Here is an 18,750-nt window from a genome sequence, read left to right on the forward strand (position 1 = left end):
GATACCATATATTTAAATTTTTAGATGAAATTTATTTGGTTCCTGACCTTGAACCAATTGTGATGGGGGAACCTTGTTGGATTGATACATACATGTGCTGCGACATGTTAAATAAACCCATCTCATACCAAATTTTATTTGAGAGTTTTGTTATCATGACCATAGTTTAACTATAATTGGAGGCATGTGATTTCTGCTAAACCAACCAACATTATCAACATAATTTTTAGTTTGAAACTGTGCTCTTAATTTAACAATTCGAGCAAATAACCTTACAAAAATCAAAATACATGTGACCATCCCATAGATGCAACTATTAAAAATATATAGTTGCAAATGGTCCACATGACAGGTGAACGGACCCATATTCACCTTTTTATGTTTCAAAATTTCAAGAAAATACAATCCCAACCTTGATATTCATTATGAGAACAAGCAACATAAGAGAATTCTTGAAGAATCTTTTATTTCTTCAACATATAGCCACATGAATTCTTAATTACTTTTGCATCACGTTTGAACCGGAATGGCCAACCGATCATGTCAACTGATTTTTATTTCAGTAAACTTTTAATTTACTTTTGCATGTGATTTCATTACCATGCCCGTTTTTGTGTACAACAAATAAGAGAAAAAGGTGGATAACCTTTTACGTAAATATTTACAACCCACTTTCAGTGTAGTAATATGAAGATATTAAATCTTTTCATAATTTATAGTTTCAATATAATAAATTTTCTTTTCAATTCCTCTGAAACTTAAAAAGTTTCTTTCTGAGACTTATACAACCCCATATTATTCTTTCAATAATAACACGGTAGCTTTTTTGGAGTTTACAATTAATTTTGTGTATTGTCACATATTTCATGAGACCATCTGTATGGTGAGCATCTCCTTCAAAGAGAAAATTATATTATTATTGTCATGGTTTAAAATTATTACATGCAAGATATGTTTCTTGCTTTACTTTGTCGTACCATAGGTACACAACAATGACAAATTTATTTAGTCACACAATAATATTTCTTTCTTTTCTCCTTGGATAGTTCATAATAAAACATACCACAATATTTGTGATGTACTCAAACTATGTGACCAAATAATCATTTACATGAAAATATTTCCTTTCAATTTCTCAAACCTTCCGTAGAGGTGAGTGGTGACATTTATCGTATCATAAATGAACATGTCCTTATCCATGTGAACACAAGTCACATTATCTTCAAATAAAAAATGTCTTTCCAAAAATATTTAAAGAAATTTTTTTCATAGATCAATTTAAATTACATATCAATTTAATTTTAAAATAATTTAAATCAAACTGATAAAAATATAACAAGCCTTATTCAACACTTGATAGAGAAACTATACACATATAATATTACATGAAAATACCTAATAAGTTGCCAGCAAAGTGATTAAGGATCTTAATTATATTTTGTTGGACCACTTTATGAGATATAAATTCAGGTAGATGCTTATAAGTATATATATATATATATATATATATATATATATATATATATATAATCACCTCGTATTTGAATTAAACTGGTTCAACTAATTTAAATTTGGATTACATATATATGGCATATTAAAGGGAAATCACTGGCTCCAATTAGAAATCTCTAATTAAAATATGAATGAATCTCATCCATTTATTCCAACCATATATGTTGGCGGTACGTCTCAGATTACATATTTTTCTACAAATTAATTTGAAGTTTTAAGTTGGAGTATAGTGGAATCAAACTAGTTTAAATGTCCCACATTGATTGATAAATATATTAACTATCTCTTTATATGATCTTAAATAATTATTGCTCATGAACTATATAGTTTTTCAAGTTGAGTTCGACTCAAATATATTTCTTTATATGATATCAAGAGTCTGACTCTAATTCCATATTATTGTATTACAATTATATTGGCCCACATACTATATTATCCACGCTTCAATTGACAAGCCAGAGCGTTCGGGGGGGGGTTGTTAAGTGTCCATTTTGTTTAGAAATAGATTATTATTTTTTTATATGGTCAATTCTCGCCTCATGAGCTATTTTTGCAGTTGGACATGCAGTATCGATCTCCTTACGAAAACTTAATTTAAAATTTGAAAGAAGTTTAGTACAATATTACTTATATACAAATTCTGAACCTGGTTCTCACTAACCAGGTTTCAAGTATCAAGAGATATGATGGGGGATCAAAGAGGAAACTTATCAACATATATCGTTCAACCAATTTATTTAGATATTTATTAATAAATAATAGAGATAAATGTCAAAAACACATCTAACCTATCTCTTTTTTTTGAGTTTCATACCTAAATTATTGGGAGTGTGAGTTTCATACCTAAACTATCACTTCTCAGTTTGATAAACACACTTCTCTCTTTTATTCTACTTTTACCATGGTGTATGTGCTACACTCTCTCTTTTATTTTAAAAAATTTATCATATCACACTCCACGTAGTTTAGGTATGAAACTCACACTCCCAATAATTTAGGTATGAAATTAAAAAAATAATTAAATATATTTTTGATATTTATGTCTAAATAATATGGTCGAAATATACTATAGTTGTCCTTTTTTTTTTGGGCTACTCATGTGAACAGACTTTAGTCGTCCTAGTGCAATTTTTTCCTTTCAATAATATTAGATGTCAGTCTTAAGTAGTGAGATACAGGTAATGAATGATTGAGATGACTTTGGTTATACCTTTTCAATTATTGTTGAAAATTGACTCATCATTAAAGTTGAGATTGAAAACTCACTCGAAAGACCAGCTGGCTTTGCATCTATGTTTGAACAAACATATTGAGATATGTCATCTTCAATTTTAACACATTTTTAAAACCAATTCTCTTAATATGGATGTTTACGGATCAATTTGGATCGATTACTGATTAAAATTAAAATTACTATTAACACTAAACTAAATCAATTATGCTAATATTCATTGATTTTGTTATTTTTGGTTAAATTTATTTGTTTACTTATTAATCATATATAAAAAATAAAATTAAAAAAAAGGGAAGGAATAGAAAAACAAATTAATTAGCAAACAAAGGATAACCAAACGACCCATTATCCACTTTGAAGAGATTTGATATTTATCCAGCAATAAAAAATCAAAATTGATGGTTGTTGCTTTTGTTTTATTTTTATGGTTTTGGACTTGGATCCGAATTGGTCTTTTGCTAGAGTTTTTGCTTTCAACCTTTTTTATAAATAAATATTGATAAAACATAGGTAAGATATTTAAATTATTCATAAAAAATAATATATTATGTTCATATTAATATAAAAAAATATAGGTATAATAATATACATAAATAACAATATATTTTTGATGTGTTTGGTTGTAATATAAGTGCTACTATTTTATATAATTAAAATATTGAAATGACTTTAAAGCTATTTAGAAAAATAGATTACAATTTACAAAGCATAGCTAGATAGATATTAAAAGACATAGGACACAATTGAAATGGGAAGGTAATTTAGTATTTATTTATTTTTAATATAGTAAACACATAAAAGTGAACAGAGAGACTATATAAATGCATGTCAATAAATAATTAAATTTTAAAGTTTATCAACATAGTAGTTATACACATATTCCTTTTACTATATGGTTGGCCAAGGATGAACCAAACCAGCCCTTAAAAGTAAGCCACGAGGAGCACAATATATCACTTTCATGACAAGTTGGAATTAATTAAAAGGAAATAAATAGTCAACCCCACCATATTAAATACACTTTAAGAAGAAGAAAAATAACTTTAATAAGTATGGAATGTCTTGCATGCAAGAAGAACATGACCCAGTGATGCTAAGTTTGGTAATTAATCATATATAGAGATTGGAGCTAAGATTTTTAGTTTATGAATTTTAGATTATAATATTTATATTTATTGAATTTTAAATAAATTTATAGCTAGATAATTAAAGAATAGGATTTCATTTCTAACACGGCAATGAAATAGGCTATTTGGATAATCAACTCTGCATCACTCATCATACTCGAATTGTCTTTTCCAAAAGGCTTCATACTATTAACGGTATTCATACACTTAGCTAGCTAATTATCTAGTTTTTTTTTGCTCATTTGCTTCCAATGTGGGACTTTGTGCGCACACTAATAAATACACCATCATACAAGTTACAACAAAGAGAACTAGACTTTAAAAAAAATAATCAGAATTTTGGTTTTCTCAAGTGTTGTACAAAAGAGAGAAATGATTATTCAAGAGAGTTAAATAAGCGAAGATATATTAGAAAGCACAATATAACTATTCAGTTACATTAGCTTTATTAATAAGCCAAAAACACAAATACAAAATCAACAAGATGTATCTAACTTTAGACAGTTCAAATTCACAACCTAAAACTATGAATCTCAGATTACACTTACACAGAGTAGAACAAGAACAAGAACTAACAAAAATACTCCTAACTAGTTTTAATTTATTCTTCAACTGCTAAAGTTACATAAAAGTTTTTAAAAACAACAAAATTTTCCACATCTAAATATACAAGAAATCTGCAGGACGTCTAGTATATGTGCTAGCAAATGATCTTGTAGTAAATTCATGTTTCTTGTTTCTTCCATCAAATCGACTCGCTTTGTTCTCAGCATGAAATCTTGTCATTGGCATAATAGGCTCATAAGTCTTGAAATTCCTCTGATGCATCTCAGTTGATGTTTTTTCACTAGTTTTATATGCATCTCCCACAACTCCTACAGCTTTATGACTATTACATCCCAATAGAATGCTCGAATGACGTTTAGCTTTTTCTCTTCCATTTTGGGAAAGTCTACTTGGATTGTTTCTAATTGAGGGTATTTTGACATCTTCTGTATCAGACATTATAGAGAAATCAGCTGCACTAGCAGTGACAACACTCCAATCAATACTAACTTCACTTGGAGCATAACAGGACATGCTATCTGAGCCCTGTCTAACAAGACTTGGATTAGCTGTATTGTTACTTGGGAAACTTTCAATTTCAAATAAGTCTGAACTTGCATCACTTTCTGCATAATCTTCTTCATATGTTCCATTTGAACTTGCACCTATGTTGATGATATCAATTTCTTCAGCTTTTGGAACAATTGCATCCCATGTTAACATGCCTATTTTTTTCTCAATGCCGGATTTGCTTCTTTCTTTCTCTGTTATTGGAAAGCCAAACACTTCTAGGGACTTTCTTGATTCTTCTTCTTCTTCTTCTTCTTCCATTTGTAATTGTATCTTCACTCCTGGATTTTCAACTTTAGAATCAAAAACAGTAACGGCGAAACGCTCATCTGTTTTCAGTCCAAGTCCCAATTCATCAATTTTTTTGAAGTGTAAATCTTGATGATTAGCTCCTATTATACTGGACTCAGAACTTCTAGTCTTGATGGGGTTTTGCTTTGATTTTGATTTGCCATGTTGACCATCAATCTCAACAGAGTTCTTGTCTTTACAATAACAATTACAGCTAATTCTGGCAAGGAATTTCTTTCCATAAGACTTGTTATTAGGCTTTGTTGTTGTTGCCGGCTGAAGATGATGATGATTTCTTGAAACTTTCTGCAACAATGCACTTCTACTATTCCAACTTGATTCTGAATGAATACTTGGAGTTAAAGGCCTAATCTTTTGCTGCAAAGAAACTATATTAGCAGATGGCTGATCAACAATTTTGTGTTTGTTTTTTGGCTCATTATTTTCTTGATCAACCCCTTCATTGAAATATTTTTCTGCACTAAAGATGTCTATTTCTCCATCATCTGCCTTATAGCTCAAATTTCTACTTGACTCAAGATTCAGTTCAATGGTTTCTTCAGTACCATTCAAGTAAGAAGAAAATGAGGCATCAAAAAGATTGGTACCACTTTTGGTGGCTTCTACTTTGACCATCGCCATGGAGACTAAATTTTGTATTTGAGTGGAAAGAAAGTATCTTTTTTTTTTTTTTAATGTAAGCAAAGCAAGGAAAAGGACTTAAAAAGAGAATTTTGTAAAGAAAAAAGGATTTTGGAAGCACTAAACTACAATAGGAAACTGATGAAAAATAATTTGGATGCAGATATAACAGAAATCATAGGAGGAAAGAAGTAAAAGGAAAAAGGAAGCCAGTTCACTATTGAAGTTGATGGTGCTTAATAAAGCTATATACCTTTTTTTTCTTCCTTCCCCTTTTATCAGAGTTCTCAACATTCGATTGTGATTTTTCCTTCGACACTTGTCCCACCTTATAAGGTGGGAGGAAAATTATCATTAACAATAATAATATATTCCATAATTATTTCCATATAATTCCACAAGTGAGATGGAGGATAAAGTGTATGCATGCCTTACTCATATCTTGTGTGGTAGAGAAGTTGTTTCCGATTGGTTATGGAGGAAAACATTTTCTCAAAATATTTTTATGTTTGCTTGGTCAAATGTTGTGAAAAATATTAAGTTTCTTAAAAATAAGGATAATAGTTTTTCGAATCGAAGTAGGAAAAATAAGTATCATAAATGACATTTCACGCTAATTATCACCTCCCCATATCTGACACTCCACCCGATCCCACTCCCGCCCCTACTACATGCTCATCACCAACCCCACCATCTCGATAATATTTTCCTAGAATATCAATATTTTTTGCTTACTTATCAAATATAAAAAAATAAATTAAAAAATCACTTATTTTTCAGAAAAACAATTTTCATCGAAAATATTTTACTTATACCAAACACACCTTACAGATTGAGTACTTTCAAGAACTTTCCCACTTTTTTTTAAAGTAGTACTCTTTACACTTTCTTTTATTCAACTTACTATTTTCTTAATTAATCATAAACTGTAATTCAATTTTGAGTCAAATTGAACATTTTTCATGAAAAATAACTTCTGTTGTACCAAACAAGCGTAGCATGTCGATTTTATAGGTGGCTAGTTACTTTCAGCTTTGCAATTATCAACCATAGAGCTATAATTTCTATAGTAAAACTTAATATCTTGCCGAAAAATGCAGAATATTTAATTGTCCTTTATGGAATATATTTAATTTATTTTAAATATGGTGTAGAAGTAGATGAGGTTAGAAATCTATCAAAAACAGAACTCATATCAATGCAGTTACCCCACATTAGCTTGAGCTTTAGCTATCACAAGTTATAACACTAAGAACAAGTCAATTTAATGGTGTTTTGTGAATTTTGGCCCATAAAGACTGCTGGCCAGACAATATCTAACAACATTTACAATCAAATCTTATGAACAGATAATAAATTTTAACTCATTTGGTATCAATAATGTTTGATCATTCATGTGTACATGCTCCTTATCGGCAAATTCCTCTGCAGAGCCACAGATTCACATATTACTTGATGCACACAACAAAAGATTTTACAACTCAATTAGCAACATCTAAGGTGGGGTATAGTCCCACCACCGAGGGGAGGCGTAGGATGGTTGGTTTAGATTCCTCCGCACTTAACCAGATGTCACAGTCTAAGCCAATGACATATGTTGTCCGCTTTGGTCCAACGGACTTCACGGATTTGTTCCCTGGCCTATGCCATCATCGAACTCAAAGGCGTGTGTACCATTGGAATTTGTTTTATGCCTTATAAAGATCTTTGCTTTCCTTGGATGCACCTAAGGTTTAACATGCACTCTTCAAAAATTTGTTAGTTTGCAAGCATGTCAGTCATTCTCTTTAACCTTGCCCTCTGTCATGGGCGTTGGAGTACCTTTTGGTAGGGAGCGGTTTATCCTTCAGTGTGCCCATCCAACGCAAATCCTAATTAGTCAGACCAGTTTATTCCGAATACTAAATGGTTAAACTAAAGATTATAAAAAAAAATATAAAAAAAGGTGGGGAAGTCTTAACATGTATTTTGGTGGTCATGTATTCGATATAATTCTGAGGAATGTTTTATTTCAAGCGCTATGAATGTAAGTTTGATATTGATATGACTGACAGAAATTATGTTATTTGACTTGGTCTTTAGGTGCAGAGGGCTAATTCTCTGTATTTAGATCTTAGTTTCACTTGGTAACAAAATTTGTCTCAAATCATTGTACCCCACTGCCAAACTTGTCATTTAGAGGCAGGCAGGCAGATCAAAATTTAAAATTTTGAGTTTATGAGTTGGGAATTCCAGAAAATGCAATTTACGAGTTCCGACTAAAACGTTGCTAAAAAGACTAGCTCTGCCCCTGCTAGTTAAGTGTAACTTGAGGTACAAAAACCCCAAATATAAAAGAAGTGCACAGTGATATCAATGCCTTTTGTAATAAGATCAATGTCCTGTGGTTTCTTGGATAGTTATTGGTTCCAGTGCACTTTCCATTTTATGTATGTTTTGCTTCTTTTTTTCTCAAGGATGTGTCTTCATGTATGTTTAAAGCTACAACTCCCCCTCATTCCAATGAAGAAAAAACAATTACTGAATCAAGATATCATATAAGAAATCAACTAGATCCAGATCCAAAGGTTCCACTTTAATTGAACAACACATTACAGAGGTATATCGAGGGAAGAAATGTTCCTAAGAACTTTCGAAAAGCTTCATAATAATCCCATGTTGCTCAGTTTTTAGAGTCGTTATCTAAAGAGACATGGAACAGAGAAGAAAATGAAGACAATTATAAAGGCTAAATCATCTGGTATAATTTATGGATCCATCACTAAAGATACACCATGGAGCCTCCTCTCGTGGACCCTGCTCGATCAAAAATTTCTAGTGGTGAAATGTCTTGCATAACCATGGATTTTGTATTCATAAGATGTTGGTCTTCCTGATCCATACGAGTTCAAATGGTCAGACAACATCTTCAGTGGAATCTCATTGCGAGGATGTGGAGTTAGTATCACCTAGAGTCCAATATTGTTTGACAGCAACCAGTATTTTCTCGGGAACAAGGGGGCCGTCCTCATGATCCATCAATTTGAAGTTCCACCTCATGCCTCCTATTATCTTCTTCACCTTGATCAGTACATCTACATTGTCTCTAAGAATGACAGCTCCTTCTGGACGCAAAATACGGTCCATCTCTAAGAGAATGTCTTCAAATTCACACCTATAAAAATAGAAAATGCTAATTTAGTTGATGACATCAATTACTTTTATTTTCTATAGCTCCCATCATCTGGAATTTTTTCTGGTTGGGGTCAGTAGCTGGCATTACTATTTCAACAAGAACAGTGTAATTACGAATAACAGCATATGAAGTCACAGCAGCAAAAAGGAGAAATGACGGTGGATATAACCACCGCACACGCAAACTTCTGCCGGTACTTCAAATATCAGTCAATATACCGTACTTGATCTTGAGAAGGTTACTACCCTAAAATTACAAGTGGCTGATAATCTACTACCAGTATATATTTACTTAAGTTATACTCGCTTTTATCGTATCACAATTAATTAGACCCTTTTACTTAAATGGAAAAGTTTCCTTAGTCCAAGTGTTTGAACCCGAGGTAAAATAATTTCTATTGTTTTAAAATTATTGGCATCAAATTAACCAACCTTCACAAATGCAATTCTGTCTACACACCTACCCTCTAATACGATGACAAAAAGCCTCCTAAAGTTTTTATCTTCTTGGTCAGAGGGGCTCATCAAAATAGGGAGTTCGTCACGAACGACTACAGGAGCACATGATAACCAAGACAGTCACAAAACCTGGCAATCACAGAAATGAAAATGCAGCAACTAGGTATGTGTATTGGTCATTTTGTCTGACAAAAGGCAGTGTTCTACAAGTTGTTTACCAGTTTTGCTAATCCTACAAAGTGCAACAATAAGTGCGAATCAAAGTGAGCAATAAAAATGTAACTTGAAAATGATTTGTCTAAACCACCTTATAGATCACCAGCTTTTTCCTTTATTTAAAACATGCGACTGTTTAGTTTTTTCATGTGCTTCACGAAGAACAAAGAATTTGCACGTAGAAGCAATAAGGCCTGTTACTCAAGTAGCAACTAGGCATGGCCAACAATAGGGCCTTCATAAAGGAAATGCAATACCACAGTGCTATTAGGCTCTTTATCTCAATGACGAACATGCTAATAAGTTAATTAGCAATATAAAAAATAAAACGAAGATAAAAACTTACTTGTCCTTGTATAAACTGAAAAGTCCACTAGCATGAATGAGATCATATGTCCTTGGGTATGTAGAAAATGCTTCACACCTGATTCAGAATTTAGCTATATGATCAGCGGATAAGGAAGAGAAATAAATAGAAATAAGATAAAACATAACACTAGTATCTTCCTTGTGAACAAAAACAAAGATAAATTTGATAAAAGCTATTTTCTCAAACAGCATACTGCACTGTCTTGACATCCCTTTTGCCATTTCAATAAAGCAGGAATATGTTCTGATAGAAATAAGTGAGAAAATTACTTTTGTATATATGAATCTTAGGTGCATTTGTGAAACATTTTGATGAAATCATAAGAGACGATTTCATCAAAAATGAAATGCAGGAACACATTTTAGACATTTACATGGGTGGAAGTCTTGATCTTAGCTCCAGCATGTAAACAAAACAGATTGAACCAGGGGAAAAAGAGAGTTTCTATCATGGTTGATGGTCCTTTGCCTGTCAAATCCAAAGTTGCACGGACTCTTCACTTTCGATGCCGCATCCGTGTCGGGTTCTTCAAAACACACTACTTTTGGAGAATCTGACACGCACTCATTGCCATTTTTGACGAGTCCGTGCAAATTAGGTTAAATCAACAACATACCCAGTATAGTCCCACAAGTGGGGTCTAGGGAAGGTGGGGTTGTAGTCAGACCTTATCTCTACCTTTGTGAGGTAGAGAGATTGTTTTTGATACTCTCGTCTCAAGAAAATCATTTTTTCAGTACAGGTTTGAAAGAAATGAAAGAGTAAAACATACCCAGTGAAATCCCACAAAGTGAGGTATAGGGAGGGTAGAATGTACACAGACCTTACCACTACCTCGAGAAGGTAGAGAGGTTGTTTCCGAAAGACCCTCGGAAAGAAATGAAAGAGTACAACAACAACAACAAACCCAGTATAGTCCCACCATGTGGAGTCTGGGGAGGGTAGAGTGTACACAGACCTAACCCCCGCCTTGAAAGGTAGGGCGGTTGTTTTCGAAAGACCCTTGGCTTAAGAGAGAAGAACAAGGGAGGAGAAACAAGGGAAACAAGGAAAACAAGACATAGGTCAGTAGAGCCAAGCATATAGAAAATAATATAAAAATATGAATAATGAGAGCGATAAAGTCAGGGTAGGAAAGATCGGGGATAAAGGAGCATTAACTACTATAAATAAAATAGGATACCCAAAGTAAACTGGGCCAACAAATATAAGCAGTAATCCCATGCAAAAATCAAGTGTTAAACAGAGAATATTGAAGAAAGAGAAGTACTAACAGTAAACACAGATTGAAATTGCATGAGAAGAGTAAACAGAGACTGAATTCCTAAAAAGTTAGATATGAGGGAGACAACAAGAATAATTCCCTTTTTTTAGGTTAGATTATGAGAGATTATGAGGGAGACAACAGAGAATAATTCCTATATTGTTAGATTATGACGGAGACGGAAATAACTACATCATCATCTCAATATCAGTACTATAGATCATTCTTCCAGCCTATGTGTACGTACCAGTCATGATAGATACCAATCAGTCCCCGTTCATATATAACTCCCAGAGTATTCTTCTCAGCTATTGTTGGCATAACATTCATAACCCAAAACTTGGGAGAGTGAAGTGCTGCTGCAAAACCTCCTAGTCCAGCATTCATGTCCATAATGTTGCGGTACCTTCCAGTGTCCAGGAGTTTGTTGATCTTCTTATAAGCACTTACGTGTTTCTTCCATTTCTTGCTGTCTTCTTGATATTTCTCAACAGACACTCCAGAAACTAATCCATTGGCAATTCTTGGGGGAACCGCATAAAGTCTCTCAGGGAATGGCTTTAGACTCTCGTCCTCGCCATTACCATTGTTTGGTGTAATGCACATTTCCATTTTGTTGTACCTGCACCAAAGAGGTAAAAGTAATGGATCAGCCATGAGCTTGATTTTCAAAATTGAATCAATATGAACACAACCAAGACCAATGAAGCTGCCTCAGACAAAACACAGTAATCATGCATTTCAATATACAATCGATTTCAGGGTTGTATCACTCGCTGCAAAATAACGAAGTATTCAAAACACAATGCCAATCCTACTGTCACATTCAACACAAATAAGCATTTATAGATAAAATGTGAATTACTTTAAGTTCTCTAGAAATCCCAAAACCAATAGCTGAAAAATTAAACCAGCTAAAATACTCAATTTAATCAGAAAACCAGTTTGGACAAAATGAAGTAAGGCTTATCTTGTTTATGGTCATCAAAATAGGACAGTGCTGTTCATCGTGCAATTAGCTATAAATTATTGTATTCCTGTGGTGGTACATACATTGTGTTCAACAAGAATTAAGCACCAATTGAACAATTTCAGCTGGCTTAATAAGCAGAAGTGGCTGTTGAATAATTAGATGACCAGAACTGTTAATAAGAGATTAGGAGAACTGATTAAAGTGCAGAACAAGTTGTGATTTTTAGAATGAATAGTGCAGAACAAGTTATTTAAATTGCTTCTATGGTCAAACCAGGGTGTAACTAAATATGAAGGAAAATATTATTTTTAACATACAGCTTAAATCATTAAAGAAAATTTTAAACTGACAGTAACATGTCTAATATAATGCAAGAACTTAAGTCTATCCTTTTCCTTTAGCTTTTTTAGGAAAGGACCTGGCGTGGAGAGTTGAGATAAGTTGTAGCATGCACTAAGCCACTTGCATAACACCGTTCGCTTAGTAGGTTAGCAATGTGATATTTACCTTATCAGATTACGGGAAATGGATTGTCCTGCATACTTAGTGAATTTTCTGCCACCTAGACAATTCAAATCTGCATACTGAACCTTCTTGACATGCTATTCATTCGTAAGAAATAAGTTTCTCAAGCTCAAGTAATTGTAACTGGTGACATGATCTAATTTATTTCTAAAGCACCTCAAGAGGAAACATATTTCACAGTAGTATAGAGCACGCCACTCATGGGAATTGGGAAGCATGAAGCACATTCACCTTTTTCATTTTCCCAAGAGAAGATCTGAGAACTTCCAACACATACAATTGAACTATTAAGTATGATGACATACCAGACACTATCTGGATCAGAAGATTTACAAACTGCGGCTGCAGAATTTTCTTGTGCAGAACGGCATGAGTCAGCATCCTTTCTTTTCTGCCAGATAGCAGTCTCGCCCTTCTCAGATATCTTCTCCCAGCAAAGAAGTTTAGCAGCCTCTTCAATCTTCCTTTGTTCTTCCTCAAGATCCTCTTTGGGGCGTTGCCAGGCCTTATAATTGACCTTCCAGTTGATAGGAGGTCCAGAAAGCACCCAGTAGCCTCCAGGTCTAAGAACTCGGTCAACTTCCATCATGAGGATTCCATCTACATGACGAATGAACAATTCATGCAATTAAAAAACCATTATCAAAAAGCAATAATTAGCTAAAACATACAGATAAACAAGTAAAATGCCCATGTTTTCTGGATATCAACATGAGATGCATACCAGCAGCTCCCCATGGGATTAGACAACGAGAACAATGGGCCATATCAAAGGCTTTAGATGGATATGGCATTTTGATAGTTCCTAGTACACCAATAACAGCAGGCACACCCCTTTCCAGAGCAAACTGAACCTGAGCTTCATGTGAGTCTCTTGGGGCAAATGACATTGCTATAACATTCCTTTTCCAAAGATAAGCACCCCAACTTGCAACCTAGCACAATTTGAGAAATTCGTAGCCAAAAAACAGCAACAGAATAACAAATACTTTCCATATAGGCAAAGAGACTTGTTTAGAGAAGAAAGAAGTTCACAAAACAGGAAACATACCCCACAACCAGTGTCCAAAGCAGTCCGAACTGTCCCATTTTCGATTGGGACAACTGAAGCAAGCTGATCAATATACTTATCTGCTCCTTGAGGAAACTGGGTCCCTCCTCCTGGGAACCTAAACACGTTGCCCTCATATTGAACCCAGTTCTGAATGGCCTTCTCAACAGTCAAGCTCTTATATGGAGCATTGGCATAGGGAACATAATCCCGACTTTTTGGCCATGGAAACGGGGTAACATATCCCTTCGGTGCTGGAATAAGGCAATGTAACTTCTCTTCTTGAGGTGGACAATGCCTTTCTCGGTAGTTCATATTTTCCCTTGGGAAAGTCATAGCACGCTTTTGATCTTGACATGGTGTATAATCAGTGTACTGAGGATCACATGGCTTGAGTTCCTCGACTTCTTCCGACTCATCAGTACCGCCTGCTTCGCCAGCATGACGAGTTTCAAAATTGAGATTTGGTAATATATCGCAATTCTCACCAGCAGTCTTGGTGACTGCCACTGCTATGCTATCTCCTTTCCCAAAACCACTTCTTTGCCATGCTCCAAGTAAATAGAAGAAGCAGCATAGACCAGCTATTATAAATATTGATACAGAAGTCCTAGTCCTATTATCCCCTGAGTTTTTGCCTGCCATTGCAGCCCTGAAATAATTTCAGCACCTCATTAGTATGGAAAAGGAAATACAAATGCAGATGCATATTTTCCTTCAAGTGAACAAAAGATGCAAGCAAATCAAGACATCACAAATTGCATATAACATGGCCTCCAATGTGGGTACCGGACACGGGTGGGAAACCAAAAAAAAAAAACATGGCCTTTCATAATTTAGAGTAAGAAAAATACAAGCTTGTAGCTAGATCAGAGTGTGATAAATGGTTATTGAGGTCACAAGATCTTAAATTTTCTATACATAGGCTTATTATTTCAAACAAACCTTCAAAGTTCCTCCACACATCACTCTCAGAACATAAGAGCTCTCTCGATGTCAAATGCTACCTAAGTTCCTAAAGTTGGTCGAAATCAACTAAACCAAAATGTAGACTTGGATCAGATGAAGCTCTCATTCCCCAAGCCAGGGATAAGATGGGAAGTTGAATAGCTGCAGATCCAGCATAGGGGTGAAACCAGCACAACTTTTACACACTAGAAATTCCCTTCTGGGACATCCCACAAAAATTGGATCTTTTAAGCATTCAGAAATCTACAAGGATCAAAATCAGATCTTTTACTAGTTCAAGAATTCTACATAATGAAACAAAAACAGCAACAAACACAATGCACTACCAAAGAAGAAACCTTTTAGCCAAAGAATTACATGTCACAATAAATGCTCAACAGCACAAGTTTCATTAAACTCAGCTAATTTAATCAATGATCAATATTACATAAAAAAAGAAACAAAAAAGGGACCAGATTTGAAACATAAATGAGCTCAGAATCGTTTTTCAAACAAACCCCACCTGTCAAATGAACCAACAAAACAAGAAAACAAATCTAAATCACGAAATTCCAATGATTAAATAAGCAGATCACAGCTAACAAATGATTCAAGAACCACATACCAATGGCATGAAAAGATTCCAACAATTCCTTAAATGATTTCCCAAACTCTTCTTTTCCCCTTTATTTCTTTTCCTTTATCAACAGACAGAAATGGGTTATGGGTCCAGTCCCTAAAAGATTCAAAAAATTAACCAAGAAACAAATTTAGCAGAAACCCCACTTCAAAAATCCCAACTTTGATTCATAAAAATCGTTTCTTGAAATTTTTTTGAACCAAATATATCTAACACACGCGTATTCTTCACTCTATCTTTCATACAAAGACAGAAAAAATGGTACTTTGAAGAAAGTGATTTTCTATTTGCTAATTAAATCATTTTCTGCATTTGTTATTAATATAAAAATGGAAAATTTTGGATACAAAGTGCGCAACCAATGAGATCCCAGATCTGTATAAGGGACCCACACGCGAATTGATTGGAAAATGTGGGACCTACCTCTAGCAAAGGAGAAGAAAGACTTGTGCCGGTGCTAATGAATTTTTAAGGTGAAGTTATTTTGGGTTTTTTTGAAGAGATAAAAAAGGTGAAAACTATTGGTCGTAAATCAACAATGTAAATTTAATTGGTTATAATTTATTTATCTTATTTTTTAAAATCTACTTCAAAAAAACATAAAAATAAAATTAATTTTTCATCTGAAATACTTAAAATCACAAAAAAAGAAAATTACTAACTCAATTGACTATATGTAATTTCGAATTTTTATTGAGGTTCAATCCACACCCTGTTTACCTATATTTATATATATATATATATATATATAAATTATTAGATTATAGAATATTTTGATGCACTTCATATTTCAATTATGAATAATTAATGTTTAATTATTTATTATTTTTTAAAATTTAAATAAATATATATTTTTAATTTAGAGGCAGTTTGAATTGACTTTAAGCTGTTTTTAGCTCTTTTTTGAGTGTTTGGCTAGCCAACTTAAAGTAATTTTGTGCTTAAAATAAGACTCAATAAATAGTTAAGTTTATTTGGATGAAGAACAGTTTATAAGTTGAAAATGATTTACAAGTTGTGTCTTTCTAGTGAAGTAGTCGGCAGGAATGAACGGTTGGAGATCGTTTGATCAATGAGATATTGACTAATCTGGTGCGTCGGATGGTAAATGGGTGGGGGCCGTCAGGGATATAATGTGGACCACGACGTAGACTAAATTCCCCTCTTTTTCGGAAAATATGCTTTGACGGTGGCTTTATAATTTGTTTTTCTTTATAATTTTTCTTTAATCAAGACACACCGTTTTAATTTATTTATCTTAATTTTTTTGTTGATTATTTAATTTTATCATATTTAAGATTATAAAATATATATGTATTTTATTATATATTTAATTTAAAAATAAAATTTTGTTTTTATTTTATTTTTTAAGCTTCCTGAAAAATTAAAATCCGACTAAGAAACTAAAAGGGAAACTTACTTTTATATATATACTATAGTAAAATAATATTTATCATTTATAGTAATACAATTTTTATTTTTACTGAACACTTATAATACATTTATAATATAGTTTTAATACATATTATAAAAAATAATTTATAAAACACCTATAATACAAATTTTATTGATTGGTAATACATTTATCACACAATTTAATATAATTATAATACACTATGTCAATTTTTTATTAAGCAACCATAATATATTTTTAAAACACTTATAATACATTTATATTATATGCATAATTCACTTTTAATACATAGTGTAGATTTATCATAGCATTGTTATAAATGGTAATAAAGTAAAAAATATCTCTAAAATTGGAAATTATTTATTAAAAAGTACTCCATTCATTCTAAAATAATTGAATTGTTGGAGTATTTTTTAGTGTTCAAAATAATTGAATTGCTCACTATTCAAGATAAATGTTGGAAAGTTTTTTCAATTTTACCCTTCATTAATTAAATTTCAAGGTTGAGTTCCAAGAATAAATTAAATGAGTATTGAGAGTTCGCATGGAGTTTGAAAACGGCACAAATGAAAAAACAAGACTAATTTATATCTTTATTTTAAAAATAAAATAAAATATGTGTCATATTTTAACAATTTAATTATTTTAAAATGGAGGGAGTACTCTTCTAAGTACTTAATTTTTACAAATTAAAATAGAATAAGGAGGGTAATAATTAGGTGAGATTTTTAGGAGTTAGGAGATCCCTAATTTATCGTACTTTTTCAGAAAGACATGGGAACTACTACTTAATAATGTTTCATAAATACTCTCTTGTCAATTTATATAAACGCAATTAATATTGAATTTTTTTTGTTAATTTTCCTCTTTTTTCTTAAAAAGATTAATTAAAAAATTAAATAAAAATAAGTTGTCAACATAAAAATGTAAGAACTCAATAAAATTCCTTCTCTATTCGTTTGGATCAAAGGAGAAAAATCTATTGAGTTCTTAAGAATCATATATAGTAAAAAACACACTTTTTGCCCCAAAAATAAAAATAAAAATAAAAATACGTGTCATCAGAACATTAAACCGAATAACTCCAGTTTGTTTTTATTTTTTTCCTCTTTTTCTTCCGACCTGCTATGCCAAAAAGGTTAATGAAAATTATGAGTATAAAAATAATAGGGGATAAAATTAGCCAAGTCATCCAAAAAAAAAGGGGGGCATAATTGAAGAAGCAATACTAATAATAATCAATTAAAATTATATGTTTCCTTACCATAACCGACAAGACAACTAAGTTTATATCTCAGTAATTAATTTTTTTGGTATATTAAAATATACTAAAATATGGTTCCAGGATGGATATCCAACTAAATATGCATAAAGTAATTATATACACATTTGCATAAAGTAATTATATACTCATTTGTATTTTCTTCCTGTTTTTTTTCCATTACTCAAATAGGAAAAAGGGATAAGTTGACTTGATATTTTTGCCCTTTTCTCTAATGCATTATTATAAATGATCAGCATGTCATATTCTATAATAACATATCAGAGATCTAGTCTAGGGTTATATATGATTTCTTTCATATTCTACTCTTCTTCTTTTTATTCTGACTATTATACATATCAGTATAAAAAAATACATTAATATTTACGGAAATTATATTTGCAAGTAACATTTGTAAAAGGTGTAATTTAAAAACTTAAGAATTAGACAGTTTAATTGTTACAACAGGTTAAAAATAATAATAATTTTTAAAAATTATTTGTCACGTCGATAAATATTAGCTAAACTCTTTT

The 18,750-nt window shown here is 32.3% G+C and overlaps 2 protein-coding genes across 3 annotated transcripts; both read right to left on the minus strand.

Annotated features, from left to right (window-relative positions):
* Window positions 1–4,306: 4,306 nt before the first annotated feature.
* LOC129875026 (protein PHYTOCHROME KINASE SUBSTRATE 1-like) lies at window positions 4,307–6,197 on the minus strand. The gene has a single exon (XM_055950463.1). It carries the CDS (start codon window positions 5,920–5,922, stop codon window positions 4,534–4,536), a length of 1,389 nt encoding a protein of 462 aa, XP_055806438.1. The 5' UTR covers window positions 5,923–6,197; the 3' UTR covers window positions 4,307–4,533.
* A 2,279-nt stretch (window positions 6,198–8,476) lies between these two features.
* On the minus strand, window positions 8,477–15,836 carry LOC129880182 (probable methyltransferase PMT2). Of its 2 annotated transcripts, none has more exons than XM_055954113.1 (7): window positions 15,528–15,836; window positions 13,955–14,606; window positions 13,628–13,838; window positions 13,209–13,503; window positions 11,653–12,027; window positions 10,118–10,195; window positions 8,477–9,076 (listed from the first exon to the last, which is right to left on the minus strand). In XM_055954113.1, exons 2-7 carry the CDS (start codon window positions 14,597–14,599, stop codon window positions 8,842–8,844), a joined length of 1,839 nt encoding a protein of 612 aa, XP_055810088.1. In that variant the 5' UTR covers window positions 14,600–14,606; window positions 15,528–15,836; the 3' UTR covers window positions 8,477–8,841. The 2 variants fall into 2 exon arrangements, with proteins under 2 accessions (XP_055810088.1, XP_055810089.1); XM_055954114.1 differs by lacking the exon at window positions 15,528–15,836 and adding an exon at window positions 14,900–15,029.
* Window positions 15,837–18,750: the final 2,914 nt, after the last annotated feature.

This window comes from Solanum dulcamara, chromosome 2, assembly GCF_947179165.1.
Source record: "Solanum dulcamara chromosome 2, daSolDulc1.2, whole genome shotgun sequence".
NCBI classification, from domain to species: Eukaryota; Viridiplantae; Streptophyta; class Magnoliopsida; order Solanales; family Solanaceae; genus Solanum; species Solanum dulcamara.